General features: G+C 45.5%; 1 protein-coding gene across 1 annotated transcript in view; it reads left to right on the plus strand.

Moving 5' to 3' along the window:
* GMDS (GDP-mannose 4,6-dehydratase) overlaps window positions 1-8,409 on the plus strand; it is a 449,485-nt gene extending 441,076 nt beyond the window's left edge. The window contains exons 10-11 of the mRNA XM_035890581.1: window positions 7,887-7,955; window positions 8,316-8,409. Coding sequence (XP_035746474.1) covers window positions 7,887-7,955; window positions 8,316-8,378 — 132 coding nt within the window. The 3' untranslated portion in view covers window positions 8,379-8,409. The remainder of the gene's footprint in view (window positions 1-7,886; window positions 7,956-8,315) is intronic.
* The last annotated feature ends 1,178 nt before the right edge of the window (window positions 8,410-9,587 follow it).

The raw sequence follows: 9,587 nt of genomic DNA on the forward strand, positions 1-9,587 counted from the left end.
ATACTGCAGCTGATCCCCGCTCCATATGAAAGAGGTTCATCCCTCACAGGGTCTTGGATTTTTAGTGATGTGAAGGTGACACACAGGCATTCTCTCTGCCATCTGGCCAGGGAGCCTGAAGAAACGTGCTTGCATACAACCTCCCCAAAACCTCTGCTGTAAACAGAAAATGCACAAATGCTTCTAACCCATGTTATGCAAAATCCAGGATATTCAGACACCACTTTATACACTGGTTGGCTTGAAGCATGCCAGGGTCGGCTCACACACCATTTCCTATCAGCAGCCAGGCTACAGGGCAGGGAGCAGCACCACCTTCAACCAGGATTTGCAAGGAGCAGTTCTGTTCTGTTTGAAGATTTGGGAAAGCTTGGTTGGGATCATAAGAACATACAGCACTTACTTAGCTTGCATTTTAGCAAACATGGTGAAGATTTTTAGTTGTGATGTGTGCGTTTGGATGACTGGGTAGGCTGTATCGGAAAGAAAGTGTCTATGTGTCCAGCACTAATACCCGAACTATCATAATTATGGTCTGTATGTGGCAAATGGAGCGGGTTTGATCTTCTTCCTCTCCTCCAGAAGCTCCCTGCTTTTTCAGCAGAGGTGTTCCTGTAAACTAGAAACGATCTCGCCATTCGGAGGCCTCTTCAGCATTTTGCAGAGCCATGTGCTGAGGTTACAATTACACTTGCATCCAAGCTGGGGAACACCTTCCAGGTCTTGCCAGGAGCACAAAACTGGGCCTCGGGGCAAACTGAGGAGGAGGGAAGTGCCCGCCTGACTGCAGCCACCTGCGGGAATTTTGCTGTTTGCAGCGGCGGGGCTTTCCCTGCTGCGGGGGGAACACCCTTCAGCCTGCCTCACACCTGGGAGCTGGAAGAGCATCCATGGCCCAACTTGCTGCGGGATGCCCTGGTGCAGAGCTACGCCGATTCCCGTATGGGACAGCTCCTGATGAGCAAGCTCAGCTCTGGATCCAAAGCGAGTGAAATTCAGCCCTGGCTTCAGGGATATCAGGCTGTAATTCGGGAGGAATTTTATCTGGCTGGAGGACAGCACTGGCCAAGACGTTTTCTCAAGCTTCACTTGGCAAGTTAATAGATCTGAGTAATGCTCAGCCCTGCAAGGGGCTCTTGCGCCTGCAGCTCCACTGGCACTTGCACCCTGGCTGAGGTCTGCACATGCTCTTCTCCCAGGGGCGCGTGCGGGCCGGGGCCTCGCGCCGATTCACCGGGGCACCGCCTCCGTCAAAGCGATTAGGGTCTGGCGACGAGGCTCCCGAGGCACCCGGGGCCGGCTCCCCCTGCTTCTTCCTTTTATCTGCAGTGTCGGTGGGGCTGCCAGGGCTGGCGCTGAGTGAGCCCATTTCCCCGGAGCGGAGCATTGTTCCCGGCCTCCGGCCGCCGCGTGGCCCCGCTGATGGACAATACCGCCCGGCCCCGACTTCCTGAGCAGACCAGACAGCTTGCTGTTTTCTTCACGTCTCTTATCACACCCTGTCATTGGAAGAGAGGTCTGGCTTCAGCTTCGGTTCAGGCTGATAGGCAGCAGCGAAGTGGAAAAAGCGCAGGGGGAAGGCGAGGAGGAGGAGGGAGAGGAGCTCCATTACTGTTATTATCGCCCTAATGTTTATTGCTGCTCTGAGTTCATTTGCCTTAACCCTTTGGAAGTTGGTCAAATTAAAGATTATCAAACCGATAAGATAAAGCCGCTGTTCTAACGCCCCTAGTTCCTGGAGGAAAAGAGAAGGCTGCGCTCAGGTTTTATTGACCGTGCGGCTGTGTTGACGCCTTATTGCCAGAGTACAGCGGAGTCCCGAGATAAGACCTTACCCTAAAGATGCCCGGCACTCGCAGCCTGACAGGGTCCATCAGATGTGCGGGGGCTCAGCACCGTGCAGAATCAGCCCTTTCCTTAAGTCGTTCTTCCCCCTCCCCTTCCCCTTCGATATGGTTTTAGTAAAAATGGAGCTTTCTGAATAGGGAGGGGATTTGCATAGGAGAACATGCTAGGGGAAAACAACATGATGCCTCTTATTTTAAATGGCATTTAGTTATACGTGACTTTCAGCCTATTGGTTGCTTTTGCCTCTTCCTGTGGTTCTTTGCAAACAATACCATCTTTCTGCGAAAGACTGCTGACCCAAGAGTAGAAAGCGGTCTGTTCATGCTGCATTAAAACAAATTTAGATCAGGAACCAAATTCACTAGCATTCTTCTATTCCCTTGGTACGCTAAGTGCTCCACAACTTTGCAACAGTGGAAAGAAAAAATGAAAGCTGTGTGACGACGCATTATGGCACATCATCTTAAATTCCTGAAGATATTTACTGTGTTCCCCGTTTAGGCTTGGGCTTTGCTCATTGATATGCTTTATTTTCAGTCTCCTTGTATTTACTGGGGAGATAGGAGTCTCTTGCTTTATAATTATACTGTTTTTTTCCCTGTTACTATAGATATTGTAACAAACACTGCCCTTCGCAAAGAAATCGAGCCAGTGCTCTCTGGCTTGCCGATCTCCAGAAGTACTTAACAGAGCAGCACGCAGCAGGCATGGTGCTTGTTACTGCGGGGTTTGTTCCGAGCTTAGCTGAACCGTGCACTAAAGTTTGCACCAGCAAGGTGCATGGTTACAGGCTCTACGGATTTAGGGAGATCTTCTTACTTTTCTTAACAGAGTGTAGAGGGAATACCTCGGCTAAAGTCACTGAAACCGCTCTCCAGCATTGCAGCTGGGTTGAGACACGATGTCCCTGGGCCTGATGGCAAGTGCAGCAGAGCACTAGGGAATGGGGCATAAGGGCGATGGTAGAAAAAACTGCCTAGCGAGCGACTCCCAACTATTTGCAATGAACACTTTAGCAAGGCTGTTCTCCGAGCAATGAGCTGCAGCAGATGCCCATATAGACTGTGGCGCTGACACTACTACCAAGATGTGCTACATGAATCCTCATTAAAAATTGCTATGAAAAATGCTCCGAAAAGGGCACAAAAGGGCAGACTATTTCATAAGATAAATGTTGATATAAGTTATTGTAGCTTACAACTTAACATTACGGAGATACAACTTTTTAGCGGGGCCTGCTGCAATAGGACAAGGGGTAATGCTTTTAAACTGAAAGAGGGTAGATTTAGACTAGAATAAATTTGTTACAATGAGGCTGGTGAAATGCTAGAACAGGTTGCCCAGAGAGGTGGTAGATGCCCCGTCCCCGGAAACATTCAAGGCCATGTCGGACAGGGCTCTGAGCAACCTGATCCAGTTGAAGATCTTGCTGCTCATTGCAGGGGGGTTGGACTAGATGACCTCTCAAGGTCCCTTCCAACCCAAACTGTCCTATGATTCTATGCTAATGGTGAAAATGCAAAACTGCAGGCTAATGTTGTCTAATTAAGTAGCTATGTTTATTAATTTTTCTTTTAACGGGATGAGTTAAAGCCGAAAGGTGATGGTTTTAAGAAGGAAATAAGGAAAATAAAACACAAGCAGGAAACTTTGGCCCCTAGACTCTTGAAATCCTTCCTGACAAAACTTCTCAAGCAAAAGAGTGCAAGACTAAACACGCAAGCCAGAGCCTCCACCGAGCCGGGTCTGTGCTCTTTGCTTATGGGAGCTGCAACATAACAAATCATCCGCCAAGCGGTCGTGCTGATGGTGAACGTAGCCCTGGCCGCTTTTCAGATGCAGTAAAACTGTTGTGTGCTTAGATCAAGTCTGTTTATTTTTAGAGGTAAAGCCTTGTCTCTGCTGCAGCAAGTGGAGCTGGGCACAATTCCATCGCAGGTGTTTTACTGAGGACTTGATCTCAGTTTTATTCTGGTGTAAGGGAGAGCAAAAGCTGGCGCTCGGCACTGGCTTCGGTGAAGGCACATTTTAAAGGGAATCAGCTGAGCTGTAGTAATAAAGGAAGCCTTGGCCTTCTTTCAGGCCACATGATCTCCTTTTTCTCACATTGTCTTGAGGCTTTAAATTTTCAGTTAAAGCTAATTGAATGAGACAGTGATACATTGCACAGTGAAACCAGATCAATCACTGCGCGAGTCAAAATAGGAGTCGCGATGACACTCAGAACAAGAGCTTGGGAAATGCGATATTTACATTAAAATATTTTACATTTTTGTCTCATGGGTTTTAAAACCCAAATTTAAAAATGCCTTACCGCATTGCATGACAAATTTCTCTCTGCTTACCTGTATGTATTTGTATGTGTGCATTTGCACGATAAAACCGAATAGTCGTAAAATCGGATTTTGTAGTAACAGGGTATATTCTACACAGTTACACTGCCTCGTTCACAGAAAAGGTAAAACAAAAAACCTTACATGGCATAAACTCATTCTTTTCTCTGACAGACAGCTGTATGACAGTGAGGTGCATATGCAGCCGTAGGACAGTTTACTCTCATATTAAGTGGCAACAGAGAATCTGACTGCCATCTTTTCCATCTTCCTTCCCTTTAAATATTTACCTGGATGTTGTTTCCGACTCTTAGCTTGCAGGTAAAACTTGTCATTACTAGCCACTTATGTTAACTGTATTTGCATGGAAAATGAGGGCTCGTTCCTCCCAAAATGGATAACTAGAAGCAAAGGCTTAATTTTATGTTCACAATCTGATTGATGTAAAAGCAACAGAAAGCCTTAATCGGTGCTTTCAGGTTTACAGACTCTCAGCTCAGTATCTAAATCCTCAGAGTTTTCACGGAGTCAAAGGGCTTTGTTTTCCTGTCAGTATGTAAAGCGCAACTCCTCAGAAAAAGTTATCCTGCAGAAATACAAAACATGAAGCGGTGTGATTTCATCAGGTGCCTTTCCATCAGGAATAGGGGCACTGGGTGGTTTACATGCAGCAGCAGTTCTCCAGTGGAACCTCACCTCTTCTTCCTTTGCTTTCTGATCTGGCTGTACTTCCAGAAAGTGAAGCGCTGACACTGAAAAATCAATACACTTTAATGATCGGCATGCCAGAGGGTTTTTTTGGTTTGTGTTTTTTTGTGGATTTTTTTCCTTTTGGAAGCCTGACAGATGCATCTCTGGTTTCAGTGAAAGACTTGAATAATATAAACAAGCAGTCATTCTGTTCCAAGAGAAGCTTTTTTTTAATATTCTTATTTTATTGTAATTACCTTATTGTTTTCATATTATGAGCTACTTGTAGAAAAATACAGGAAACATGCCTGCAATACAATCCTTTAATCAGGAATAGCTTTGTTCCAGTCACCATTTCCATTCAGCATTGAAACTTTGACTAATAAGAATACAATCAAACCTTGAATTTAGTTGTAATGTGGCGTTAACGTTCTGGTTACATTTGATATCTGTACCTAGTAACTTCTGTAAGAGAACCTTTTAAAAAGTGCCTAGGACATTTTTTGTCCATAACACTATTTTCAAGTAAATCTCTCTACAGAGTAGTGTTTCTCAAAAGTACACAAACTTCTTCAGAAGAGCCATTTAAAATCTTGAAACCTGACTCAGCTGGGGAATTTGTATTATCATATATATTAAATCTTCTTTTTTCTCTTTTTTTTTTTTGCTCACAGATTATGCCATAATGCTTTTACTGCATCATTGTTAAAGCATGTGAACTTTTAAAGGAAAAGTACTTTTTTTTTTACACTTAGATGGATTTAATACACTAGTTGTTTGAGTCATCTCTCTGTATCACCCAGCAATGCAAATAACTTTACTTTTACCGATTTGCAACCTCCCCCCAACCTTACTTTGGTCTGTTTGGCAGTTGAGTGTTTATGTTTTTGAATGAAGGGCTGGAATTAGGTAAAGTATTTTTTTAGATAAACTGTTTTAACAAAAAGCATTTGTCCAAGAAAGTTAAAAGACTGCTCCCAAGCTGTTCAAAAGCAGAATGCAGCCACATACAGCAGGCAATGGCAACTCGTTCTGCTCTTCCCGGTCCATTTATTTTAAACGGGAAGCCAGTATCCTAGATAAGGCTCAGTTTCAAAGGATGTTTTCGATATTGTGGAAGTAAAATTGTTACTTACACAGCGTTTATAAAAATGAGACTCTTATGTTTTACGATACGGCTTTTATGACTTAAAACTAGGTGGTATTAAAACACTTCGCTTCTAGCTAGCGGCTTGAATTAGGACTGAATAAAAGGCAATTGTTTTTATACTCAAATCATTATTTTAAGAAGGATTTCCTTGTTTCCAGGCATATATATACACACGTATATAATGTAAATTAAACCGAACTCCAGATAAAAGGCATACCTCTACGAGCACATTAGGGTCTGATCCAAATTTTATCAAAGTTAGTGGGCGTCTTTCCCATTTCAAACCAGATTTTGCAATCCATATTCACACGACCCTCCAGGGGATCCCTCAAGTTGATGCGGTTTTGCATGACTTGGCCTCAAATGTCTGCTGCAGTTTCTAAAAACCCATTATAGGGCTGCAGTAGGAAATCATTTAGTCTAATTTAAGGAAATCGTGGCCTTTTTTATTTTCATATCGTTTTGCTCCGATCCATCTGTTTACTCTTTTCTGAAGGCAGGCTGAAATGTTTTTAGACTAAAGGCTGAACTAGTAAAAACGCTGCCTGGAATAGTCTAGGCAGACGTGTTTGCTCCACATCCCCTTCTTCGGTGCAATATTTCCTCCCGTGGATTTCCTCTGCTCCTGGAAGCACGCTGTCTAGCTTTCTGGAGCACGATTACGAAGAAGAATTTCCTATGCTTTACTGCACAGGATGAGGTGATTTTGGAAGTTAACATGACCTGAACCCCACATGCACAAAGGATAGCATCTGAAAACTGTAGTGTGCGGGCAGTAGGGTTGAAAAAGGTACAGCCAGAAAATGCTCGTTAGCTCCTCCGCTGGTCAGCGAGTGGAAGAAAGGCAGTCCCCGCATTTTTCTGGAAAGCCTGCTGTGTTACCACCATAAAGTCAAACCCAAGAGCAGAATTCAGCCTTAGCCTTGTTGTTTTGTAACAAAGTCGGGTGTACTTGGGTTTCTTTAAACCTAGGCAGATACCGTTTTAGTATTTACAGCCTACCGAGGAACAAAGCTGGTGAGAGATGATATACATTTTATTAAATCAACACATAGAGTGGGAAAAAGCTCACTAAACACAGTATTCGAATTTGCAAGGAAGATGCAGTCAGTTTTTTCATTCAGTCAGAAATGCAGTCAAAGGAGCTTTTTTCTTTGTTTATTTTGTTAATGTTATTTTGGTGACTGGCTGTGGGATTGTTTTGCTGTGACGGCACTTTAAAGAATACTTGAACAGTAAGGTGGATATGACCAAAGTCTTGGTTTCTGTAACGCTTTCAAGATAATTTCATTTATGAGAATATTAAGATTTTTCTTTCCATGTGGATGTTCAAAATACTATAGAAAAAAATACGTAGGCGTTCAAAAGCTGGATGTTTACTACTGTCGCATGTGGTTACCCATATTCGTAACAGTCTTTCAGCATCATCTGTCTGTGATCACATTTTTATTTGCAAGAGAATAGTTGTCATGTTTGCTCTGTGATTTACATTATTTAAACAAATGGGGGAAAAAATAATTTGAACCAGCTCACTCAATAGCATGACTAAGACATATGACAACTTCTTATAAAACGTTCACCATTATAGAGCCGTAATACTGGCGTTCAAACCCCACGCACACACGGAAAGAAAGAGTAACTCTTTTGGTCTGAAATAGCCTGGTGAAAGGATGCTGCCTCCTGGTGATTTATAGGCATATGAGCTTCCACTAGAATTGCATCTTAAAGAGAAATATTTTGTCCTCGGAAAAGTCCAACGGCGGCTCGGGCTGCGCTTGGCCCACGGGGAAGCGCGAGCAATGGGGAGGCCATCGAGGTAGGGAAGGTGGATGCTTCTCGTAATGCCTCTCTCTTCTTTTCCACAGGATTTTCTGCAAGGGGACTGTACCAAGGCCAGACAAAAGCTGAACTGGAAGCCGAGAGTCACATTTGATGTGAGTGGCCTTTCTGGTGTGCTTTGTGCCTGCCAGGTGTCCATATCCTCTAAAAGCAATCCATGGGGAGGGGAAGGGAGAGGGGGACCTCTATGTGGGGTGTCTTGGGCTCACCAAGAAATGCAGCTGACCCTGCCCAGATTCTTCCTTTGAAGACAGCAGCCCCCATGGCAGCACTGGGCACCCCTGATACATACCCTGGGGCCAGGGCCACTGCAGGAAGAGCCCAGCAAAGCCCCGTCCTCTCCTTGTCCTGCTGCGGGGGGCTAGGGGACCTTCTTGTGCTCTGGGACGCTCCCGACATCCTGCCTGTTCGTCCCCTGCACTGGGGGCCTCATCTGCCTCTCTCCCTCCTTGCAGGAGCTGGTGAGGGAGATGGTGGATGCTGACGTGGAGCTCATGAAGAATAACCCCAACGCCTGAGTCCCGGCTGGGCCCGGTGGGCGTCGCAGGACCCATGCCAGGGGTGCACCCCACAGCTAGCAGCACCATGAGCCGCCAGGGTGGGTGGCCGCCCCTCCCCATCATGGTTTTATTGCTGGCCTGCCTGTGCGTGAAAGCCTGGTTTTATCCCCCCCCTCCACACCCTCCCAGTGCCTCTCACCCCACACATTACCCCAGGGCCAGCCCTGCCTGGGCTAACTCTAGCTCCTGCCATTAACTGTGGAGGGGTCACGCGCACGCACGAAGCACAGATCGGCCAGCAAGCCCAATGATTTCCTTTTTTTAAATTAAAACTTCTCTATTACCTAGGACTTCCAGCATGTTTTTACTACTTTCTCCCATTTGAAAAATAAAATGCATCCCCTGTCCCCCTCCTCCCCACTCCTCCAGCAGCAGCAGCGGCAAACCTCTGGCGGTACCGTGGGCTCGCCATCCCTCTGGCCCTCGCTCCACGGCTTCCCCTCTCCTGTCTTTCCTGAACACTCCTTGTTTTTCTTTCCTGCAGCCTTACCTCCACCCCAGCGGCCCATTTCCACCACTTGAACTCTGTAAAAGTTTGGATAACTTGATATAACTTGCAGTGAAATCGCCTTTTGACCATGCCGAATTAATTCCTAATTGCTGGAATCGCTTTCAAGCCAGTCAGAGGGAGCTTGTAAGCGTTTTTCAGATCTTCATTTCAGAGTGTGCGTTGAGTCACAGAAAGCCTTTTTGTCCAGCCCTTTCCCAGTAGGGGGGTTTAGGGTGTTTTGGTTTTTGCCCTCCCGTTTCCCCCCCGAAATCAACCCATTCCCCTTCCATCCCCTTCCTGCTTACTATAATTAGACCTCGGATGGGAGCTTGAACCATCTCAAAAGATGACTTAAGGAATAAAAACAAAATAAATAAAAAAGCTTTAAAAAAAAATAGAAACTTCAAGACGAGTAAATATTTTTGCACTTTTTGTGCCAAGGTACCCGGGTTATCCAGAGGTCGTCGAGCCCATACATTTCCCGTTGGTTTAGGATCTTCCACCCACCAATTACTCCCACCATTTCAGCTTCATGCTTCGAAATGAGCCGAGGGCAAGATACACGGGGGGGAGCTGGGGAAGATACACGGGAGATACACCTCCGAGTGCACCTCTTGCTTTTTTTACTTTGTCGGGGGGGAGAAAGGGACGCCCCTGTTAAAAGGGGGGCGATGGGG

Source organism: Egretta garzetta, unplaced genomic scaffold (genome assembly GCF_000687185.1).
Source record: "Egretta garzetta isolate BGI_Z169 unplaced genomic scaffold, ASM68718v1 scaffold283, whole genome shotgun sequence".
NCBI lineage: Eukaryota > Metazoa > Chordata > Aves > Pelecaniformes > Ardeidae > Egretta > Egretta garzetta.